At 46.2% G+C, this 25921-nt stretch overlaps 1 protein-coding gene across 1 annotated transcript in view; it reads right to left on the bottom strand.

The window, feature by feature from the left end:
- The window catches only part of CSNK2B (casein kinase 2 beta), a 36902-nt gene extending 13592 nt beyond the window's left edge, over positions 1–23310 (bottom strand). The window contains 1 exon segment of the mRNA XM_069207489.1: positions 23179–23310. Coding sequence (XP_069063590.1) covers positions 23179–23310 — 132 coding nt within the window.
- Between the last annotated feature and the right edge of the window lie 2611 nt (positions 23311–25921).

Raw genomic sequence — 25921 nt, 5'->3', positions numbered from 1 at the left:
TAGGCAGAGCTACAGGGGATTGGGTCTGGGTGGAGGAAGTTGGAGGGGGAGGCTAGAGACAGGGACAATTGCTGCCGTCAGTGCTGAGGCCAGAGCGTTGAACGATCGCTGATGGGCAGCCTGACCCGAATGAATGCCCTCCAGGTATGCATTACTCTGGTGCACCTCTCTTTGTACACCCTGGATGGCATTCAAAATGGTAGACTGCCCAACAATGATGGTCCTTAGGAGGTCAATGACCTCCTCACTTAGGGCAGCAGGGGTGACAGGGGCAGGGCCTGAGGTGCCTGGGGCGAAGGAGATGCCCACCTTCCTGGGTGAGCGGGCACGGGGCAAACGCTGAGGGGCTGCTGGGAGGGCGGTGCTGGTGCGCTGGGTGGCGGCTGTACCTGTTGTTGCGGGGGCACGGATGTTGCCACCAACACAAGGGAGCTCCCTTCAGAGGACGAGTCGCTGTCACTGACATCAGCACGAGTCACCGCTGTGGAGCTCCCCTCGCCCTCCGACTCACTGGTGAAATCCGAGTCAGTTGCATGGCCCGCCATGGCCATGTGAGATGCAGCTCCCTCGTGCTCCGATGCCACTTCTCCTCCGCCTGATGATGCTAATGCACACATGAACAGGAAGACCACAAAAAAGGGGGGGAGGAGAAATAAAGACATGTTGAGTGCATGGATTACCGCTACTGTTGGCGGACAAGACAGACACAGAAGCCCCCTGCACTACGCCGCGCACTTGGGGTCCACTACGCAATCCGTGGGACATGGCCTACAAGCCTATGGACGACAACTGCACACATAGATGACACAGGGCCATGGATACCTGTACTTGGCACCCTACAGAGGTGGGGGGCGGGGGCACAGGGCCATGCCTTACGGAGGGGCCTAGCCTACAGAAATCGCCCTGGCCTAGGGATACCCACAGCCCTCCTCCCCCACCCAGACACCTCCACTGCGCGCAAAGTCAGCAGAATGTATTTGTACTCACCCCCTTGTGTCTGCTGTGATGTCCTCACGCCCTCATCCAAATCGGGGTAGGCCACCGCCAGGATCCGGGACATCAGGGGGGTCAAAGTACGACTGGCACCCCTCCTACGTTGGGAGGCCATCCCCAGCTGAGCCTCCGCCGTCTTCCTGCTCCCGCGTCGGATGTCCTCCCACCTCTTTCGGCAGTGGGTGCCCCGTCTGTTGTGGACCCCTAGGGTCCGGACGTCCTTGGCGATGGCACGCCAAATCGCGACTTTCTGGTGGGCGCTGACCTATGTGACATGTACAGGGAGAGAAAAATTGTCATCACCTTCTGCATGCTCGATGTGAGTGGCCCCCCATCCCCACCCTTGCCATGTGGCACATGCTCTCATCTGTCGTTTGATGCATGCCTTGATCGCTCCCCTCCCCACCATCTTTCATCCACCCCACTCAACCCAGGCATTGCCCACTAAGCATGGTCCCAGTGTACCTACCTGTTGGTCTGGAGGACCGTAGAGTAGCGCATACTGGGGGAGGACCCCATCCACAAGTTTCTCCAACTCCTCCGCAGTGAAGGCAGGGGCCCTTTCCCCAGTCGCATGAGCCATTGTCTCTTCCAGACCGAGGTCACAGCAGCACTTGCAGTGTAGGTCCTCTCCTGTCGAAGATCAGGTATCGAGTGATTAAGCAGATAGAAAATGGCGGTCACGCCTGCGGCGGTGCGTACCGCGGCGGTTCGTACCGCGACCGCCGGCGCACATCGTCATTGGTTCCTGAAACCCATAGGGTTCAATGTTAACCAATGCGGCTTAGCGCCGCGGTCTTCGACCGCCTACCGCCGCGGTGTGCCACGCCAGCGCATTGACCTCACATCCCACTGTCGCACTTCACAGGTCAGGCAGCCGCCATTTCAAGGGCCCACATGGCCTAATTACCAACTGCGTCACACATACCTAGGCCATGCACCAACACTCATACAAGCAATTCAATGCATTGGGAATCGTGTTATGTGCAAGCTGTGGTTACGTACCTGTGGGTTGCTTGACTCTGTGCTCGCTGTTGTCCTTCCTAGGCACCATCCGCTGGGACATGCGAGGAGATGGAGGAATCTTCCTGTGTACAGACCGCTGGTGGACCTGTCGACAATGGAGGAACGGCATGTCATACTGACATACAGGCTTGACCATACCACTATTCATGAACTGTGTGCCCAGCTGGAGCCAGACCTGATGTCACCCATCCGCCAACCCACAGGGATCCCCCCTCTAGTGCAGGTGCTGTCAGTACTCCATTTCTTAGCAAGTGGGTAATTTCAAACAACAGTGGCCATATCATCAGGGATGTCCCAGCCTATGTTTTCCAAGGTGTTGTCCAGAGTGTTGTCTGCCCTGCTGAAACACATGCGGAGCTACATCGTTTTCCCTGAGGTGGGGGATTTGCCTACAGTGAAGGGTGATTTATATGCCCTTGGACATATCCCCAACATCATAGGTGCCATTGATGGGACACATGTTGCTTTAGTCCCCCCCAGCAAGAGTGAACAGGTGTACAGGAACCGGAAGAGTTATCATTCCATGAATGTACAGATGGTGTGTTTGGCTGACCAGTACATCTCCCATGTTAATGCCAAGTTCCCTGGGTCAGTGCATGACGCCTACATCCTGCGGAATAGCAGCATCCCGTATGTGATGGGTCAACTCCAGAGGCACCGGGTGTGGCTATTAGGGGACTCTGGTTACCCCAACCTGTCCTGGCTACTGACCCCAGTGATGAATCCCAGGACAAGGGCAGAGGAACGGTACAATGAGGCCCATGGGCAGACTAGGAGGGTGATAGAGGGAACCTTTGGCCTCCTGAAGGCCAGGTTCAGGTGCCTCCATATGACAGGTGGATCCTTAATGTTCTCACCAAAGAAGGTGTGCCAGATCATCGTGTCCTGCTGTATGCTTCACAACCTGGCTTTGCGCCGCCAGGTGCCTTTTCTGCAGGAGGATGGTCCAGATGGTGGTGTTGTAGCAGCTGTGGAGCCTGTGGAGAGTGAAGAGGAGGAAGCCGAAGAGGACGACATAGAGAACAGGAACACAGTAATACAGCAGTATTTTCAGTGACACACAGGTAAGAGTAGACACCGGCATATTACATTTACTTAATGACTCCTACCTCTCTACTGTCTGACTTTTTCCCCCAGTGTATGGTAACTGTGTTGTGACTTTCCCTTCCGTTTTCAGAGATGTGGGCCCCACTGCGTGACATCTGCTTTGTTTCCCCATGGACTACAGCTGTGTGACAGCGGTTTGTTAGCATCACAATGTGAAAGAACATTTTGGCACGGTCATGTCTAATACATTTGTTCTAAATCACAGCCAGACTCCAGATTGTTTTGTGCAATAAGTGTTTTTATTCAAGTGCTCTAAATTGGATGGGTGGTTGCAAACCGGTGAGGGGTGATGGTGGAGGATTGTCCATGGCAGAGTCCAGACTATCAGTTTCACAGGTGCATTGTCCAAATGCCTGTGGGAAGTGGAGCAGGGGCAGTTTAAGGTTGGACACGGTGACAATGTGGGACAGTGGGATGACAATCAGGGCGGTATCCTTTGCTGGCGGGGGTCTTGACATCTTACTCTGTCTTCTTCCTGGATCTCAGGGCCCGCTTGCGGGGTGGTTCTCCTTCTGCAGGGGGTGGGGTTCTGGTGGCCTGTTGGTCTTGTGTCGGGGCCTCCTGCCACTAGCGCCGGCGGAGGTGGTAGGCAGTTCTTGGTGCATGCTAGTGTCAGGGGCCCTTTGAGGTGCCACAGTGTCCCGCAATGTGGTGACTACCTCATTCAGGGCCACTACGATGGTACCCATGGCGGAACTGATGTTTCTTAGTTCCTCCCTGAACCCCATATACTGTTGCTCCTGCAGAAGCTGGATCTCCTGAAACCTGGCCAGGACCGTCGCCATCGTCTCCTGGGAGCGGTGGTATGCTCCCATGATGGTGGAGAGGGCCTTGTGGAGAGTGGGTTCCCTGGGCCTGTCCCCCCCCTGTCGCACAGCAGCACTCCCAGTTCCCCTGTTTCCCTGGGCCTCTGTCCCCTGGACCGTGTGCCCACTACCACTGCCCCCAGGTCCATGTTGTTGTTGGGGTGGTGGGTTAGCCTGGGTTCCCTGTAGTGGTGGACACACGGCTGATTGACGTGTCCTGGGGACAGAGGTATGGGCCCGCTGGGTGGGTGCTGTGCTGGTGTTCCCAGAGGGGGGAAGGTCTACTGTGGCCTGTGGCTGTGTGAGGGGAACCGACTGTCCCGAGGTCCCCAATGGACCGGGCTGGTCATCTAGATCCAGGGAGACAGAGCTTCTGTGTGTGTCATAGCGTGCAATGGGTGGGTGCCCGTGTACCCCAGTGCTGGCATTCCTTTGTGGGGGCTGTTGTGACGGTGGTTGGGGGGGGGTTGTATGTGTATGTGCAGTGGGCATGGTTAGGTGATGGGTGTCCATGCTTTGTGGACGCATGCAGGGCTAGGTGTTGGGATGGGTGGGTTGTGATGGTGAGACGGTTGCAAGGAGTAGGATGTGTGGGGGGTGAGGGTGAGGGTGGGGGTATGAGTTGGCATGCAGGTGGGGTGGGGGGAAGAAGTAGTTAAGATTTGCCTTACCAGAGTCCATTCCTCCGCCTACTCCAGCGAGGCCCTCAGGATGCAGGATGTTCAAGACTTGCTCCTCCCATGTTGTAAATTCTGGGGGAGGAGGTGGGGGTCTGCCGCCAGTCCGCTGCACCGTAATGTTGTGCCTGAATACCATGGAACGCACCTTCCCCCGTAGGTCGTTCCACCTCTTCCTGATGTCGTCCCAATTTCTTGGGTGCTGTCCCACTGCGTTGACCCTGTCCACTATTCTGCTCCATAGCTCCATCTTCCTGGCAATGGTGGTGTGCTGCACCTGTGCCCCGAACAGCTGTGGCTCTACTCGTACAATTTCCTCCACCATGACCCTGAGTTCATCTTCAGAGAACCTGGGGTGTCTTTGCGGTGCCATGGGGTGGTGTGGGTGATGTGTAGGGTGGATTGTGTGGTGCTAAGTGTGGTGATGTGTATTGTTGTGTTGTGTGAAGTGCGTGCAAATATTGCTGGGTGACAGTGAATTGGGCGTCTGGGTGCTCGGATGTCTTTTCTCGGTGCGTGTTCACGAATCTCTAGGAGTGGAGGTTTGTGGGTGATGTGGGTGTGTATTTTATATTTAATTGGGTGTGTGGGAGTGGTGTGTGTATGTGTCTCAGGTGTGTGTATTTTGAATTGTCCAATGTGGTTGTATTTTGTAAGTGTGTGTGTATTTTGCCTGCGTCGGTGTGTACCGCCAATGGAATACCGCGGTTGAAAGGCCGCCGCGTGGATTCGTGTGTCGTGATAGTGTGGGCGTATTTCTGTTGGCGTGACGGTGGAGGTTTGGTCATCGCCAGTTTCTCGCTGCCCTTTGGTGTGGCGGACTTTTGTGGATGTCTGTATTTTGGCGGTTTGCCTGTTGTGGGTCGGAATGACCGTGGCGGTTTACCGCGGCCGCGGCGGTGTTATGGCGGTCTTCTGAACGGCGGTAGGCGCCTTTTACCACCGAGGTTGGAATGACCCCCTAAGTCTCTTTATGTTTTATACTATGTATTTGACTATGTGCTGCATTTCTAGTTTTTGACAGAGATTTACTTACTGAGTTGAATACATTTGAAAAGTTCAATAAAGGAGGAAACACGGATTGATTGGTCCTTGAAAATTACTTGTCAACTATGCTTAAGAAGATCATCACTTGAAATTGTGGAAAGATTATTTCCTGAATCCGTTCTGGTTTGTGATGATTATTTAAAACTCTTATGTCTCTTCAAGCACCCTTCATATTATTAAGTTGATGAAGATTTTCTAATAAATAAGGATAATAAACTAGTAGAATGCTAGCGTACTGGAAATATATTTTTGTACCGTGGAACAAAGGTGCTTAACCTCTAGGGTCTAGGAAATCCCCTTCTCTTACACATGCTTGGACACACGGTGCAGAACTGCCCTTTCCCACTTCCAGGAATGTTTTAAATATTTTAGGCAGCATTATGTTAAGTCAAGGGATTTACCCAGAGTTAGCTTCCTAACTGACTTTTTAGGCCTGGTGTACCCTTGTTGCATTTATTTATTCATGTATTCATTATCATTTACTCATATATGTGCATAGTTTTGTTTGCTGTTTCATTTACATGAATTTATAGCATGGTATAATGCTGTTTTCATATATGCTTACAGTGTATCAATACTTAATGTGATATATATTTCTGTATCGTGATCTATATACATAAATGCAATAGGTTTAGACAAATGTGCAAGAGAATTAATGTGTCCATTCACACCTTTATTCACAAGTCTAGAGGTCTGTTTTTCTCAAAATAATGTTGGGAATCAATATATAGTACAGTGCACAGGCATCTTATGGTAGAGAGTTGCTTCATCGTTCAAAGGGCCTGATTGATATGTTCGTGAAAAGGGTACTCCATTGCAACAGCGACAGAGTAGCCTTTCTGCCAACATAATGAGCTGCCAGCCAGATTTAAAAGTGGATGGACCTTTGGTGTAATGACGGTAGAGACTACTCCTTCTCTGCTGTAGTTAGTTCTCTCTAATTGCCTAGTGGAGTAATGGCTATTGAAGGTTGACCTGTATGTCCATTCACCTAATTTAGATGGGTGCACAAACAGGTCAGTTTTCTCTTAACATCCCCACCCAAAATTTTTTTGGGGTAAGGGGCAATAAACACAGAAAAAAATGCCCCATCTCACCATAAGAGGTAGCTCCCATGGTGAGGGAGGGCATTTTTTTATTTTAAAAGACAAAGTTCTGTTTTTAGTTGTTTGTTCTTAAAAATGAAAAACATTTGCCTTTCTGTGTGGCTCCTTCATGTTTGATGGAGCAATATAGCAAAGTTACAATGCATTGATAGACATTCCCCTTGATGGCGGTTCCTGTCAACGCATTAAATGTTCGCCGGTCCAATTTCCTTTAAGGAAAATGGGCTGCATTACCAAAAAAAAATGGATTTAAAATGATAACACAGACACAGTGGTCTGCCGACCCCAGCAGGCCACCATCCCTGTGAATGCCACCCATTCCCAATGGGTCGCAAATTGCAACCTGCCTCATGAATATTGACAAGGCAGGTCCCTTGCTACCCCTCTGGGAATCTCTTAAATGAAGTCAGCAAAAACAAGAGGAAGGAGGGCAAAGAGTTGGTTGAAAATCACACCTCCGATGTCAGGTCCCACACTGTGGGATCCCAAACCCTCTTCAATCTTTTTGAATGAGAAAGGCTCTCTCGCCAATGTTACCTCACAGCTCAAAGCCTCAACAATTGCCATTGGATTACCAGATGAAACCAGGGAATTTTGCAAGTCGTAAACCCTCACACCGCAAAGAGGGAGCAGTGTGAGTGAGGACCACAGGGGAAAAGCTTTTATTTTCACTCAAGATAACGTGCTATCTCCTCCACAATTATTATTCTGTGTAAACACCCTAATTAGTGACACAACTTAACTGGAGGTTCTGACGCATGGGCGACTGGGTGGGTTGTTTCTGAAAACCCAAATCGAATTGTCCCAGAAGTGCAAGAAGTTTTCTCTTTCTGTACCAGGGACATTACACTATTTCTTGTGTTTGAGTCTTCAAGTTGCCGCTCGTGGAGTGTGGAAGGGGTGGGTGGTGCGCTAGGAGAGAGGGGGAATAAACATTTAATTAATAATAATTTTAAAAAACACACTTACCTCGATCGCTTCTCTGCTGCAGGCACAGACTCCCAGCCTGCCCTGCGCCAATCCTGAAACTGCTCAGAGCAGCGTTAGGATTGGCAGGGAGCTCCTCGGGCACTTCCAGGCAGACTGGGAGCCTGTGCATGCTCTCTCCAGCCCGGCAACTGTGTTGCTGGGATGAAGACAGCATACTGCGCATGTGTGTTTAGAAGGCCCGAGACGGCCAGCCAAACATACATGCACATGTTCACTGCTCGTCACCCCCGTGGCCCCATCCCTTCACCAGAAATCGATAATAAACTTAGCTTATTATCATTTTCTGGTAAAGATTTTGCAGCTGCCGCTGCTGGTGGGGGGCAAAATTCCTCCGCCCTAAAGGAGGAACCGACCCTGGTGTCTTCTGTGATTTACATAACTTTCACAAACATGAAGAACATATTTTGGGAAATGCACCTTTCATAAAGTGAGCCTTCTGACATAGTGTAGCTGGTGGTTCTGTGGTTAATAGCTGCAGGCTATAGGTTTTCTGTTAGTCTTTTCATCCTTGGCGTGGTCTCCCTTAACTTTTTGCCTCTGTTTCCCAGGTTGTTGATGTGTGCTGGACATCTTTTAGTGAAGTTGATTTTAAGATTGTGTGTTTGAAAATGCCACTTTTAGAAATCTGGTTGCACCTCTCACTAGACAGTGACACAAAGGGACCTGGGGTGTAGTCTGCATTTCCTGATGAGCCATCTGTGCTTGGAGGGAGGTGAGGAGTGGTCACTTACACCTGAAGGGGTTGTGCCTGCCCTCATACAATGCAGACTCCAACCCCCTGGTGTGTGTCTGGGGCCTGGCCTAGGCTAGGCAGGATTTCACAAACAAGAGAGACTTTCCTTTGAAGTAAGCCTACTTCAAAGGGCATAATGGGTATAAAAAGGGCTCCCAAAACCACAGACTTGAGAACACTTCTGGAAACCAAGAGAAACATCTGCCTGGAGAAGAGCTGAAGAGCTGAGGAAGAAGAGCTGCCCTGCCTGTGACTGTGCTATGTGGAGCTATCCGGCAGCTGCTGCTTCTTCCTGTGCTAGAGGACAAAGACAGGACTTTGTGTTGCCTTCCTTCTTGTGAAGATCTCCAAGGGTTTGATTTAGAGCTTGCCTCCTGTTGTTTGAACTCTCAGGGACAGCAAAGACGTCTCTCTCTGCCAGCACCTGGAGCCTCTGGAGAGACTCCTACTCTGCCAAGTGGTGCCCATCCAGTTTCTGTGACCCTGAGAAGAGAAGGAAGAGAAGCTGGCAGCCCACGAGTGAGAAATCCACGCACAGACCGCTGTGCGGGGAAAAGATCGACGCGACTCCGATCTGCAGCTGAAAAATTGACGCGCCGACGGCTTTGCGGCTGAAAATTGACGCTCTTCAGCAACGCCACCGGAAGATCGATGCCCACGGCTAGAGAAACACCGCACAGCATTGCTGATGAAGGCTGGTGAGATCGCAACCCGTGCTGCCTGGTTTTCAGACCATTGAGCGGCTGAATTTCTGACGCAAACACCGCTGGGTGTGTAAAAATTACGCAAGGCCTGCCCGGACCCGAGAGTGCTGACCAGATCAACGCATCGCTATCCTGCGGAGAGAAGAAACGACTTGACTAAAAGAGAAACAACGCAAGGTCTCGCTAATGAGCGAAACCGACGCATCGTAAGCCTCTTTTTGATGCACACTCGCCCGTGCAGGGTTATTTTTGATGCACCCAAGGTATATTTTCACGCTAACAGAGTTAGCGTTGTGTTTAAAATTACATGAAGACTCTTTTTTAATTCTTAGTGATAACTTGACTTGTGTATTGTGGAGTTTTGTCGTTTTGGTCTTCTTTTGTTTAGATAAATATTTTCTATTTCTCTAAACTTGTGCTGTGTCATTTTGTAGTGTTTTCATTAAGTTACTTTGTGTGTTGGTACAAATACTTTACACCTAGCACTTTGAAGTTAAGCCTACTGCTCGTGTCAAGCTACCAGGGGGGTAAGTAGGGGTTCCCTGAGGGTGAATCTCTTTTGCCCTGACTAGTGTGAGGGTCCTTGCTTCGACAGGGGGTAACCTGACTGCCAACCAAAGACCCCATTTCTAACATTTTCAACGACTAAATTAGGTGAGGCTCCACTATCAGAACGTGAGTAGTTCACTGCCCTCTAAAAGAGACATGCAGACCACAGGTTTGAGGCAGTAAGAAAGCCAGTGTATCTGAGATATTCCAATTACTCCGAGACAGTGCTTAATTTGGAAATACAAAGGTGCCGGGGCCCAAAGCCCTCCTCTTTAACATGTGGCTGCTGTAATTATATGTGTGAACATGGAATACTGAGGTGACTCACTCTTGCAGCTTTTTACTTTCTCTCTCTCTGACGCTTTTTCGTTTTTCCCTTCATCCGTCTTTCCTATGTGTCTTTTGCTCGCAGCAAATGCTGGGGGCAGAAAAATAAGCCCCGGCCCTCAAAAGTAAGTTCCTGTGCTCAGCACCGGAAACAACAAGCACAAATTAAGCACTGCTCCGAGCCCTGAATAATTACCTTTATCTTTTAGTGAGTGTTCTCATCTGTGCCAATGCAACCTCAATATACATGATAGTTTTCCTTCTGGAATATATCTGTATGCACACACATTAATGTATTTATGTTTATTCTGTTGCATTAGTGTCTGTATAGTTAGGGTTGCATTTCACTGTCACATGTGGATTTTCAAAATGATATTCTGGCCAGACCTATTGAACATTTTGACAAGCTCTCACCAGATTTCAAAGAACTTCTGTGAAATCGCATCTAGCTAGACTTTTGGTTTGTTGAACACCGGTAATCCTTTTCATAGTTTACCCTACACTTTAGTCCGTTTTTCAGCTTTTATTTGACATAGGAATTTCCAAGGAACACACAAAACATCATATAGCTCAAACTGCCACCATCCATTTTTTTGCAAACTTGACAGGCACGTACATTTTATATGAATCACGTGTATAAATCAAAATTGGGAAAAAGATTTGTTTGTGTTTGAGACTGCACGCATGCATGGAAACAAAATCAGTGCACACTTGACATATAATGCAACATTTCTAACACAGTCCTAATCAATTTCACCCCGCCAATATTCGTGCATTCATACTGTATTGAGACAGTGACACGTGTGTACTACACAAGCGTTATAAGGCATAGGCAAAGTGGGATCTGACCCAGGGGCCCAGCCATTCACGGGGCCCTCTGATAGATCAGCCTCTGTTCTCCACTCAGTCCTGCCTGACCTTGAATGATTATTAAACACAAATTGTTTTTAACACAATTTTCCTTTAATTTTATTATAATAGGATTGATATGTGGGGGTTTTTACAGACACTTTGTAGACAAATGTTTGTTTTTCAACACTCTAACATCAATTGAAAAGTTCCTTTTAGATGTAAACAGGAAATCACATAGGAGAAATTACAGTCGATCTCAGAGAATATTTACAATAATATTAGTGAGCTGCTGCTGTATTACAGTATTAAAAACACCTATCACTCAGTGGCAGCTCACGGGAGGGAAAAAGAGTGGGATGGCGCAGCGTTTGGAGGGAGTGGGAGGGACAACAACAATAAAAAATAAAAAAATAAAAAAAAACTTACCTTGCGCACCATGCCTCCTCCGCTCTGCTCCTCGCCTCTACTACAGGCAAAGCCTCCCAGCCCGCCCTGTGTCCAATCCTAATGCTGCTTTCATGTTGCTGGCAACATGAAAGCAGCATTAGGACTGGATGGAGCACCCAGCCAGGGCGCTCCTAGGCAGAGTGAAAGTCTCTGCCTGCTGTCTTCAATCCAGCAACACAGTGCCTGCGTTTCTGTGTTGGAGAGAGCCCAGTGTGCATGTGTGTTTGACCAGCCCGAGACGCCAACCAAACACAAATGAGCACTGAGTAGGCGTGCTGTGCTCTCCCCCTTTGTGCTCGTCACAGCCACCTGGCCCCACCCCTTTTACTATAAAACAATAATAAACATGGTTTATTATTGTTTTTTAGTAAAAGTTTTGCAGGCGGTGCTGCTGGCGGGGAGGCAACACTCCTCCGCCATAGCGGAGGAGCTGCCCCTGATATCAATTTTTGACCAGTCTCCCTGTGCAGTGTCAGTGACCTGACCAAAGAGGGTATGAAAAAGCTGAAATTGGATCCAGTGGTGGCTGGCAACTATAGCGAGTGGAGAGGCAGGCAAATGGGTGGTGGGTGGGTGAAGTAAACAAATACTTTAAAAAAAGTAAAAGAAAAGAAAAGTTACTTACCGTGTTTCCTCAGACATGTGCTCATATCTTGTGTTCTCGTCTTCTTCTCCTCCTCACGTCACATCCAGGGCCCCAGTTAACTCACTTAACCAATCCCGGGCCTGCTCTCATGCAATTAACAACATGGGAGAAGTGCCAGGATTAAAGGGAGCAGCCTGTCTCCGTGCTCCTGAGGACACTAGAACCCTATGCTTTCTCTCAACCAGGTGTCCTTAGACAGCTGAGGTTTACAGTGCTCATGTCAAGCTGGCGATCGCAAGACGACTGGCCAAAGTGACATGCACAGTATAACTAGTGCACAGGCAGCCCACCACTGCTGTCACTCAGCAGTCCCCACCCCGTCATGGCACTTGGTTCAGGACGGTTTGAGGAAAAACAAAATGGTAATGAATTAACTTCATTACCAGTTTATGTTTCATGTAATGCGGAATTTCTGGGGGCATTTTAGCAGGGGGAAGCTCCTGCGCTGTACTGGCAAGCTGCCCCTGATTGGATCATAAATTCAAAAATGTTCTGATCAGGGGCCCCCCAAATCCTTAAGATGTCCCTGGTGTACTAAACATATCTGCCTGCCAAACCCTTTACAATAATAACATTATCCAACACATTCAACACTATGAACAATCAAATAGAGCCCATGTATGTATCTAACATGGTACTGGAACTCACTGCATTCATATGGGAAATCTAATAAAAATGAATCCACATATAGCCACTTTTCAAATATGTTGACTTATGCAATACATATAGGGCCATTTTCTGAACACTTTGTAGAATTCGATGAAGGAAACCAATCAGACATAACAAAGATAAGCCACTGTTCATCGCAGAACAAAAGAACAGCTGTACAATATTTGGTGGGGTGCGAGTGCTCAGCAGTCCTCTACACAACACTGACACGCCAGTCAGACAGGATGACATTTTTACACAGGTGCCCCCAGAACTAAATCTAACAGGTGGGAAACAAATATGTATCTGTATGAATAACACACAAAAATATCCACCACAAAGCCCAGTTTTACACATATAAAAGTATGGAACTGATAAAGAAAAAAATAATATTGCCCCTAATGTCGCATTGATCATGTATGCATGACAATTGATGCATTATGCTAACTAAAGTACTAATAGTTTAGTTGTAAATTGATGCACTGAAAACCTATTTTAATGTGCTTTCACTCTAGGTCAACAGTTGAGACCCATGTGGTATAGTGTTTTAATTTCATGTTTAAGGAATTATTATTCTTTTATGTTATAGCTCATGATGTAAACTAACAGTTTGTATTAAAATTATATGAGATTTCATGTAGAGAATGTTTTAAAAAGAACATGCAAATGTAGAGAATGCAGTTATGTGTTATAGTTACAGTTTCATGAAAAGGTTAATGGAGCCTTTTCGTTTAAAATCTATTTTAACTTGAGCAAGTCTAGTAGCTTACTAATATTGAATTTAAGATCTAGAGATGCTAAATGAATGTTAAATGATAAAGTATTGTGCTGTTTTATTTCACTTGCATTAGCCTAAGTGAGGCCTGCGAGGCCCTGCTTCGTGACTGTGCAGGAAGTGGTTAGTTATTCTTGCTAACATTAACTTTCTCTCAGATATCGTTCTCATGAGAAAGCTAGCTTGGAAATAGATATTCTATTGCTTTATGCATAGTAGGCTTATCAGCTAAATCTTGATACCCTAGCATTAAGGAACTGTGGAATAAATATGTATACACAAGGTTTAAAATTTGCATGGAAGAGTACAGATGGAAGCTGTTCACTTGCAGATCTTGAGAATTTTTACTGATGTTGCAGTCTGCATCATATGACTGTTTGCCATTGGACAATATCACCTCTTGCGTCATATGGAGTGATGGATGGATAAATCATCGTGCCCTATGAACTTTAAAATACTGTTCCCCAGATGGACTAGCACCACTCCCTGCACTTCCTCGCAGATTGCTGAACAGATCCCCATTCCAGCCCCTGCAGAGCGGATCTTCTGATTGTTCACTGCTTGCTGAAATCCTTGGACTCTGAGAGGTATAACCCTCTCTACTCTTTTCCCTTTGAAATGCCTTGCTGAGACTTAGAAGGATTTTTCCCCTGACTCAAAGAACCAGACTTTTAACTGAGCTTCAGTTATGCTGACGCCTTCCATGTTTACCTACTTTCAATTTTCTAAATTCTCCTGTCCTTTTTGTGCTTTTGCCTTTATGCCCACATGTGTTTGTCCCAACACATGCTAAATGGATTTCCTAATTTGTGGGGTTTCCCTTTTTCTAGGTTACCAAAGATTGCAGGTTTATAATAAGCTAAATAACTACAGTACTAGGCAATGCATGTTTCATCCTTTTCAGCTTTTTGTATTGCTATTGCTTTTGTGCGTTGCTATCACTGAATGCCTGGTGTTAATGATATTAGTTCTCCTGAACTTCTTTAGGAGGTTTGGGCACCCTATTGTGATTCTGTATCTTTAAAGTCTTATTTTGAGAATAATCTATGTTTCTTTAAGTATTAACTTGTTATAAAACCCTTGAACTTTATTTCAGCTTGGAGTATTACTATTGTGGCTAAGGGAGTCATACTGAAAATGTAATTGATTGATGTAGTTTTGATGCTTAGTGTCTTCACACCCTTACCCATTGGGTGAAACATTTTTTGACTCCGTCCCAACAAAAATCCTGTGAAGGAAAATATGCTACAGCAGAGCTATTGCTAAGATCACATGTATACCTAGTGCTGGTACTGGAAAAATGTATTCTGGAATCCCATATATTGAAGAGTCACGGGTGGCAGGAGAAACGGAGTGCACTGCAAGACAGTCAGATATATCTGTCATTCTTAGTAATTACACCAGTACCTAGTAATAAAACACTTACTAATAAGTCTTCATTACAGAAAACAGGCATTATGAGTGAAAGTGTTTTGACACGCCTGTCATTTTAATAATTTTTTATGGGTGGAGCTATGAGAGGTTGAGGAGCCTGACCATGAACTACACATTCTTTTTTCTCTGCTAAAAAATGGCAACAAGGACAGATGCCTACATTTCTGGCTGCCTTGGTTGGGCACAAACAGAGGGCATTTTAAAACATGTTACTGATTAAGTCTCCTGCTGTAGAGATCTTTGTATACCCAGCAATTCCCAGGGTATAGTACAGTAAAATAACTCTAGTGGTTAATATATGTGCCACGGAAATCTGTGTGCAGGATGTAATTACACCTTTGACTCATTATAAAACAGCAAAAAATTGATGTACTTGCTGCACCGCACAACGTGCAACCTACAGATCCCACATGGTATTTTATTTAGACAGCTTAGTGGGTTACTGCTTTAGCCACACTAAGCCCATGTTACCTGCAGGACACAAGTTATGAGCCTTGTGGTATAGCTCAGTGTAATGTGAGCTAGCATCAAAACAGTTGTATGCAAACTACAAGTTGTAAGTGTAAACCCTTAATGCTTTTCTCCATCTTCATTCGAAGGATGCTAAAAGGGTTCCTTTACATAGTAATAAAGACTTATTAGTAAGTGTTTTATAACCATGTACTAGTGTAGTTACTAATATAGACAGATATATCTCACTGTCTTGCAGTGCATGCACATCTCTTAGAATCAGAGTGCAAAAAACTCAAAACTCTGTCTCTAAGTCATAGTTTAGCTTAAACATTTGTGAAGTGAGAAGGTAAATGCCTTTGTTTTCTCAATGGCATTGGCATCAATGCATTGAACTTCCACTAACCCCAACCAGAAAGAGACCCAAACAAAATGTGTGATAATGACCCATTAAGTGAGGCATTTGTGTTGGGCCCAGCTGGAACTGAGAGTAAGAAGCTGTCCTCATCTCCTGCATGTTGCTGCTCGGAACACAAACAAGCAAAGTGAGGATGTCACTGAATGATGTCGGGACATCTCATTGACTCCGACCTAGATCCTTGATCCGGCTCAATGAAGGGCTGCAATCAGAATTAATCTCACTTATTTTCCAAGCTGTGCACACCTCTTTCAATCTTTGAATGAATGCCTGCACAACATTCTGTAATTTTCATAGGCACACTCTCTAGCTCAATCCAATATATCCTTAATATTCACTTATATAACCAGCTGAAGGGCATCTGAAGAGTGGTACTTGTGCAGCACGAACAATAAAATCTGACAGTTGTTCCACTGTTTTATGCCCTGTGAACTGTAGTATTATTGATGCTGTACTTTGGTTGTTGTGATGCATTGTAAAAAATGTTGCGAATGTCATGATGGGATAGGGAGGGAGCTGTTGAGCTGGGGAAGTGGTGGATATCAGTTGCCTCCGGGTGGCTGAGGTGTTGTTCCCTAAAAGTAGAAAAAGAGAAACTGAAAGAGAATTCTCCATTTGTTGGAGTCATCTTTATCTGCCTGCCGGGAGTACTTTATTTCTTGATCACACTGATACAACATTCGGAAACGTATTTATTACATCAAAACTAAGACACTGAATGAACCCATAAAAATCCAACCCACTGTGCCACTGGAAGTAGGACAGCAAAGGTTGTTGTGGCACCTTCAAATAACATGTTTGCAGGAAATAGGTAGTAAAGAGTTCCCTTTGATGTGTCCTTTACTGCAGCAATGATTCATTTTCGCAGAAAGTCACAGCTTGGATGTCCTACTGTACAGCGCTGCATTGACTAATCTGCCACTGTGGCACGTTTCCATAAGTCTACACGTTAGCGAGCTGCTTTCATATCTGGAGGGCTGCCATTATCCTTCTAAAAACGCTTAGGCCATGTGCATGACAAATGGAATTGTAATATGCATTGTCTAAACCCATTTTTTCTAAAAATGTCTTTGTGGAAGCATACCCCCAATTTCACTGGAGAGTGTCGGGTTTGCTGGTTACACTCCCTTGCAAGGCTCTGAATGGTTTTACCAGGGATGGTTTGGGATCGTAGTCCGGTCCTGCTGCTGTGCCCCCAAAGACAGTTACTCCGTGCAGTCCTATTTCTGCTTCTGTAAAAACTGCCCATTTTGTTCATCAGTGTGGGGCAACACATTTCAAATCAAAGAATGAGGCATTTTTTGGGCCACATATTACACCGAGTGGTGGTCTTGTAAATTGCACTTCCCTTTGAGGAATGATGTTGTCTGTGGAGGTAGACCACGTATCCACTGAACACCCTTACAAATAAAAGACATTTAACCGCTAGTAAGGAATCTTCTTCTAATCCGTCTTGCCTGATAGATTGAATGACTTAATAACAACAATTATAAAGTTCAAAATGCCAAAAAATGCCATTTTACATTGTTATAATGTCCAGAGTTGTTTTCTGAAGGATATGAGGAATTTATTGATCTGTAGAACTGGCACACGTTCATAATTGAATTAAAATGATTCCCTCTGAATTAGAACCGGGATAAGAAAGGTTTGAGACACTGGTTATTAAGAGCCTTGCCTATATTTAGTAAAGCGTGAAAACGTTTCAAATTGTATTATGCATGCATAAATGATATGGCGCTCAAGGTAAAGGGTCGATAACTCATACACATTTGCAGAAAACTATACATTTATAATAACTCTCTTATATTTAGTGTTCTAGTGTGAGTGGAGGATATCAGAGGACTCCCGTGTTCTCGTGATGTGTAGGTACCACTTCTGGCTAGTGAAAAGCTGTGGTTTATTTAAACGAGAGTTCTGAGTGACGCGAATCTAAATCATGTCAATAACAAGCTCCGAGGCTAGGCGTTGTTAATGGCAGATTTTTGAGCGGTCTTATGTATGTTTAAGAAAAGAGTAATGCAAGAGTCTATGTATTATCAATAGCATGGACTTTCATGATTCTTTAGGATCAATTGTCCTGTTAAATTGCAATTCCAATGAAAACTTTTAAGTTTGCCTCCCTAATACATGTCAGCAGTTCAAACATACTGGAATTTAATGGGTAAAATGCCTGGTGAGCAGAAATATCCATGTGTTATTCCCCATTTTCCCATTTATGCTTATGCCACATTTCCATGTGGCTTGCCAAAAAAAAATCTTTTTCTCAAAACTTTTACCAGCCTTTTGCTCTGAGGTTGGTAGGAGCCAGAAAAATCTGTAGTTGTACAACCCCATCCTATACAGCCTTTCTTTAGGCCAAAATGACGTTTTTTTCTATGACCAGAGAGGCAGCCCACTTTCTGGGAAACCCAACTATCAGTAATTTAGAAACCTGAGCCTTAGCTTCATGCCCATCCATGGAGCAGCTTCTGAGTATCTAATTCTCAGAAGCTGTTGGAGGGCCAGTGGGGCCAACAATGCTTATTATCCCTTCCCACTCAAAGCACTCCTGCCACTGGCAGTGGTGCAAGGACGATTTTTGCCTTCCCTCCAGGCTTACTACTTGCCTTTCAAGTTGGGCACATAGAGCAAAATTGTTAAATTTCACCATGGGTTTAAGACTTATAAAAAAAGTTCTATCCTTGACATCTTTTTAACCCTTAAAGTATCAAAACAATTGAAAAAGTCCAGCTGTATCAAAGAGTTCTGATATGGCTTGTACACTACTAGGAAGATTCTGGCCCCAGGATTCACATCTGAGGGCTCCTTGCAGGGCAGTTGTTGGACTTGGCCCTCTCTGCAGTGTCTTCCTCAAACTTTTTGCCTTACTGTTTTTTTTTTGCTGATCTTGTTGTTGTTGGCCTTAGGACTGTGTGACTTTATTATTGCTTACCAGTGCTAAAGTGAGTGTGCTGTCTCCTTTAAACATGGTAAAATTGGCTTATACCCAACTGGCACATTTAATTTATTTGTTAGCCCCTAGTAAAGCGGTACTACATATATGCATGGCCTGTAAATTAAATGCTACTAGTGGGTCAGCAGCACTAATTGTACCACCCACTTAAGTATCCTTTTAAACATGTCACAGGTCTGCCAGTGCAGCCCAAATGTGCAGTTTAAACTGCCATCTCGATCTTGCGAAATAAACCTTTTGCCGGACCTAAACTATTCTTTTTAATACAAACAAGTCAGCCCAACAGTAGGTTCTAAATAGTTCATAGGGCCGGGTACAGTGTATTTAAAAAGTTGGACATGTACTTCACTTTTAAATGTCCTGGCAGTGAAAAACTCTTAAATTTGTTTTTCACTACTGCAAGGCCTGCCTCTCCCATAGGATAACAATGGGTTAACTTTCCTGGTCACGCCCAAAGATAAACACTGGGTTAACGTACTGCATCTAATACATGATAACCTTAGATTGGGAGCACATAGGAATGCCACGTTTGGTGTCAAAACAATTGTAATTTAAAACACTCTTTAATGCTAAAGTTGGATTTTAAGTCACAATTCTAAAAATGCCACTTTTAGAGAAAGTTGTCATTTTCTTGTCCCAACCATTTGGTGCCTACAGCCTGCATCCTGGGTAATATGACCAGATGTAGCTGGCAATTGGTATTTTATACATCTCTCCCAGACTGTGTGACAAGGGATACTAATTGCTGGCAGGATGGGCCATTCATGACTTGATGAGGGGGAAGAGCTTTTATCTATCACACTTGCACATTACAAAGGATTTGCCTGAGTGCACTCACAAAGGATTTTACAGGGAGGCAGGACGTTCCAAACACCTCTGGGTGGAAGCCTCCAGAACCTTATCCTATTTCAAAGTGGGCACTAGGTATTAATATCGGTCTCTCAAACCCAACTCTTAGGTACCTCTGGACCTATGGAAGACTCAGATGCTCTGTAAAAAGGACTGGCGCTCTGTTTCCTTGTTGCCTCAGAAAAAAGGACTGGACCTACATCTTGATCCCAGTACCACCAGAGTGACTCCAAGGGCTCAATGGCTGGCCTCCTGTTCAAAGCCTCAGGGACAGAAACTGCTCCAGTGCCTTAACTCTGTCTGCTGTGAGACTTCCCCCCCCCCCCAGGTGGTGCCACTCATGCCCTGGAACCTTGGAAGTGGGCCTGAAGATGTTCTGTCAGCCCAGCTTTGATCCAATGGACAGAACCAATGCAGCACAATACATCTCTCACAGCCCCACTTTGAAACTGCTGCAGTGTGAAGCATCCCTGATGCTTGGACATGCATCGCAGCCCACAGGCTCCATGGAACTACTACTGTGCATCGCATCCTCAATGCAGGCCTTTGCATAGCAAGTCCCTTGTCGACGGCATCTTCGTCGACGACACAGTGCTCCACATCACATCCTCTCAACTTCCCCAGAAGCGCTGGTGTGCGACACATCTTTGACACAGGACTTCATATCACAAGCCCCTCATCCACCACATCCTTGATGGTGACGCAGGATTCCACATCGCAGCCCTGCAGCTTTCTCAGAACCGCCACTGCATGGCTCATACTCGACATGGGATCTTGCAATGCTTTGCAACCAGGATATATGGTAGTTTGTTCAGCAGGCATAACTTGGTCCCTGTATCAAGCCCACACTCCATTGTGGTAGGCCTGAAATTTTTAATTTTTGATATGCTCTGGTGTGACCAGACAACCACAGTAGGGGCTTTGTGGTTCTAGGCACTATTTTTACCTAAAACTTTCAAATCGCATAGTTCCGGTTCTACTGATTGGGATTTTGTTGTTTTTGGTCTCAAATAATTTATTAAATTTTGCTCTATTTTTTCTTTATTAGTGTGGTATTTTTCTTGTATTCTAGTTTCACTTTATTTTGAAGTGCTGCATTTACAAATTGCCTCTAAGTTAAGCAAGCCTGACTGCTTTGTGCCAAGCTACCAGATGGATAAGAACAGGCTACTTTGGGGTTTACTTGGGTTCAGAAAACAGGAGAGTGGAGACAAAATGTTTGGGGATGACTTTGCATAAAGGGCCAAGTGTCCCAGCAGGCAATCTTGATTTTACTCATCTTACAAATGTCTATAGACCAGAACCCATGTCCTAAAAGAAGAGTTTAGACATGTTTAGGTCACCAGCATTACTCAGAGTTACCACAATTCAAGCAATCCAAGTGGAGCCATCAGGGCAGGATTGGATTTCAGTGTCCCTGTGAAAAACATCACCTAAGAAATTCCTTGCTGTTCTTCACTATTATCCGACCCCTTTATTATCAACTTACAGACTTGGCTCAACTTATTGCACAGTTAAACAAATATTTAATATATACTACTTAGAGAGTCCTTCCACAAATGTGTTCATGCTGCCCAATAGAACTCACAAAATTGGTTCTGTCATATTTAGTCTACTATAATGCTGCCTTCTTGCAATTTCCTAATAATGGTAATGGCAGAAGCAAGCAGTCAGAATTAATTTAACACACTCCTATTACACAGCATGTGAACTGAAATAACTAGAATGGATTCAGAGGAACTGAAAACCAATACGAGTTCCTGTGCACTATATGCATATCATGCATGGACAACGAGGTAAATATGTGCTGGCACATGCCCACCAGTACATTTCCACTAGGGGTGTGCGAGAGCCACATAATTTTCTTTTATGCAATTACACAAAATTTTGGGAAAATTATGTACAATTCTGAAAAATGCAAATCCATCATTTAGCACTACATCTCATTGTGACATGCATCCTTCCATCAATTTTTGATGCAAGGAAGCATTTTGCAATTAAAAAATAGCGCAAAAACCACAATGGAAAACAGCAACAGTCAGTCGTGTTCTAAAGTTTGCATTGTTCCTGTGTTCCCACTTACATCAGCATAATTACGCAACATGGCATAATGGTGTAATTTCAAGAATTTTTCTAAGTAACAAGAAATTCCCAAAATTATGTGAATTACGATGGCGAAATTTACATTTTGCTGGGCCTAATTTCCATTTCAAGAAGAGCCCGTAAAATGTGGTTATGAAGGACTTCCTCTGTCAGCGTAATCAATTTGGGAATGTTTCCCCATTTTCGTTTGGAGGCAGTGGGCCACAACACGCAAAATTATCCCCATCCTTACTGTATTCTCACGGAGAATTTTTCATCTGTCAGATGCAGAAAAAGTATTGCCAGTTAGCGGCCTAAAATAAATTAACATGGAGCCCACAGGCCATTTTGTTTTATGGACTGGAGTAGCTGCAGACCAGGGACGGGCCACGCGGGTTTAAAAAAGCGAGAAGGAAGCTCCTTCTGCATTATAAAGCCTTCCGTCAATAAATCAGGGCACTCCGCATGCAGCAGTCCCATGTCGGCATTTGTCAACCCGCGCAAAATGCAGAATTGATAAACAATAATTAAAAACTATAAAACCCGAACCAAAGAGAGCTGGGTCAGCCTTCTCAGAAGACGCTTGAGAAAGTGTGGTAAATTGGACGAGGAAGATGAATGAGTATGAGACAGAAACAGTAAGCGCGGGAGAGGCGAGGGAGATAGGAAAGAGAGGGAAAGGCCTAGATCCAAGAAGGGTGAGGGGGGAGGTTGGAGCTAAACCAAAATACACAGAGAGCAACATAAGTAAGCGCTGTATGAATGAGAAGAGTCGGAGCAAAAAATATGAAGTAGAAAGGTGGATTGCGCAAAAGGGGAAAAATAGAGATAAGGAGAGGGGGTGGAGGACATACCCTGAGAAAGAAAGGAAGAATGGGGGATAAATAAATGAAAGAGATGGGCAAATATGGAAGACAACAAGAGGAAATCAGAATTGCAGAAAGAAAGAGATAAAACTATAGATAAAAAAAGAGCCCTGTCCCCATTAAGAAATTGCTCCAAGCCCTTCCCGGTGAATCTGGACCGGAATTACTGAGTCTGCAACCACTTCATTTGGTAATCCTGTATACTGAGGCATGTGTGGTGGACTAGGCCCTCATTACATCGTGTACAGAAGTATAGAGACTCCACACAGCTTGAGTCTCCAAACGGAACTGCGTCAGCGCGGTTCCTTCTTTATTTATCAATTCTGTCCTGCGCTCCGCCCGGACGCGCAGAACAGGATACATTGTATTGAAGAGCCCGGATGGCTCTCTACATCCCTCCCATGTTTTACTTCACACAGAAGAGGAAATGAATACACTTAAGCCATAAACAACTATAACAGTCACACCGAATTGGAGAAAATGAGAACCCATAAATCAAAGAGAAATAGAGGCACAAAAGCATGAGAAGAACACAAGGAAAACAAACAGCTAATATCAATGGATCCAGAGGACACTTTATCTAGCGATATGACCTCACACGTAGGCGCCTCCTCATCCAAGGATGCAGACAAAATCACGGAGTCGGCTGTTGGGCACAGGGTTGGGGTGCAGGTGGTACCGTCCACCCCTCACACGTGATTCCTCCTGATCTTCGCGCTCTCCTAGGGGTTGCATTCTGCTGGACACGGCTACTGAATTCTGCTCAATTCCGACTTCCTCATCCTGAGATTCGTCTATTGATTCATCAACCTCTCCGTCCTCCATATGCGTGCGCGTCACTCCTGCTCTCCTGAAATGTGATATGTTTCTGGTGATTCTCCGTCTACCTTTGGCGGCCGTTATCATGGATCCTCTTACACTGACAACCTGCCAGTGTTCAGGCTCAAACGGAGTCTGGAATTTTCCTCCTGAACGGCGACTCTTCACTACCACTCGGTCCCCTTCCTGCAAGTCTCGGAACCGACCTCGCCTTCTTTCGGTGGCCTTCCTGTTCGTGCGCTCTCAGCGCTTCTGGGTGGCTTCGACGTCTAGTTCTGGGGATACCCACCGAGGGCCGGATGGGATGCAGTCCGGAGGTGGGACTTTGAACATCAGTGCAGCCGGAGCACACCCAGTAGTGCTGTGAGGTGTTTGGCGATAAGCACTTAAAAATTGTTGCAGACATTGCTCACTGTCTTCTCTTTGTTCAACACCTATTCTGAGCGCTCGGTTTAGAGTCCGCATGAACCTCTCAACGTCTCCGTTAGCTTGCGGCCAGTAGGGCATGACTCTCCGATGGTGTATAGCAAGCTCCTCCAGGTACGATCGAAATTCCTGCCCATGGAACGGTGGCCCGTTGTCTGTCCGGATCTCATCAGGGAGGCCAAACATGGCAAATGCCTTCTGAAGTACTGGCCGAACGTTTTCAAATGCCGTTGACGACACTACGTCAACACCAGGGAATTTCGTGCACGAATCAATGAGGACGACTGTCAACCGCCCATATGGGAAACTCCCAAAGTCCATGCTCAGCTTTGTCCACGGCTTCTGGCTTGCTGGTTCAGTAATGACTGGGTAACTGGGTGGATCCCCTGACGTTATGACGCATGAGTGACATCTCCTCACCAAGTCATCTACCTGACTATCCATACCAGGGAACCACACCTTTGCTCGTAGCCTTGCCTTGGTCTTCGTAGTGCCTTGATGACCCTGATGCGCTAACTCCACCACTCGAGGCCATAAACTTTGTGGTAGCACAATTTTTCTTCCTCGAAGAACCAGTCCTTGACCATCTGTCGACAGCTCGTCGCGCACCCTACACATCCCCTGCATAGTGACCTTGCACTCATGATTGGCCACTTTTGTATTTTCCAGGAAGAGCTTCCATTTTCTGTGGTCCAACGCTTCCTTGACTTGGTTCAGTACCATGTCTTCCTTGGTAGCATCCACAATCTCTACTATACTCAGGGCCTTGGGACAGGCCGACTGCACAATCATGTTTACAAACACTTCTGTGCTCTCCTCATCACTCTCTTGAGAGTAATCAGCCTTCATTGGAGCTGGATGCCGAAACAAATAGTCCGCAGGGTTATTCACTCCTGGTCGATATGTAACAGTAAATCGATAGGATTGCAGGAGAACGGTCCACCGCTCTATTCGTGGGGGCGCTAGTCGAGGGCACCCGGCAAAGAGTGCGACCAGCGGCTTGTGATCCGTTACCACCTGAAACTCTTGCCCAAACAGGTACAGGTGGAAATGCTTGCATGCCCAGCGAATCGCCAATGCTTCGCGCTCTATCTGGGCATATCGGGGGTGATTCTAACCCTGGCGGTCGGTGTTAAAGCGGCGGCCAACCCGTCAACAGGCTGGCGGTCAAAACAATGGAATTCTGACCCTGGCGGGAACCGCCAACACAGACAGCCACTTTAACACTCCGACCGCCACGGCGGTACAAACAAACAGCGCGGCGGTCACCGCCAACAGCCAGGCGGAAGACAATGTACCGCCCACACTATCACAACTCACCAATCCGCCACCTTTTCCGGGGCGGGAGCAGCGCCGATAAAAACACGGCGGAAACAGACTACGAACGGGAAAACGCACACCACTACGCACTCCAGGAGGAAGGAGGACAGCATGGAACCCGAATTAAACATCCTACCTGCTCTCGTCTACCTTCTCATCTACCACGAGTACGAAGTCCGGCGCAGACGACAACGGTGAGTACTGCACCTACGACACACGGGAGGGGGGAGGACGAAAGGTTACGGGCACACACATATGCGACCCCCGCCCCCCAACTATGTACACACCAATGCAGAGCAACAAGTCACAGTGACACCACCCAAACACCCCTGAAAAATGCTATGACATAATCAAATTTGGAATAAATATTTATGTACCAAAAAGCTCCTGAAAATTATCGTACAACCATGAATGATATTTACAAGAAAACAAATGATATACACATCAGTGTATAACTGAAGTAACAAGTCCTGCACATCCTACGAATTCATCATGTCCGTGGGCCAAAGTTTTGAGAAACAAGGGCAAAGCCCACACAGGAGACCTGAGTCCTTTGGCGAGAACACTGCAGGGGCATCAGATGTAAAAACTACAGGCACCTCAGGGGGAAGGGAAGGGGGGGGCACCACAGCCACATGAGTCCACGACGCCAGATCCACGAGGAGCCACCATGCCCACTGTACCATCCTGGGGAGTGCAAAGCCACAGTCTCTCAATGTCTCTACAGTGGGTGGGCTGCCCACTGTACCATCCTGGGGAGTGCAAAGCCACAGTCTCTCAATGTCTCTACAGTGGGTGGGCTGCCCACTGTACCATCCTGGGGAGTGCAAAGCCACAGTCCATCAGGTGGATGACAGTCTCCACTGGTCAA

Source organism: Pleurodeles waltl, chromosome 9 (genome assembly GCF_031143425.1).
Source record: "Pleurodeles waltl isolate 20211129_DDA chromosome 9, aPleWal1.hap1.20221129, whole genome shotgun sequence".
NCBI lineage: Eukaryota > Metazoa > Chordata > Amphibia > Caudata > Salamandridae > Pleurodeles > Pleurodeles waltl.
Note: the sequence above shows the minus strand (reverse complement) of the source record. Positions and strands in the feature narration are given on the sequence as shown.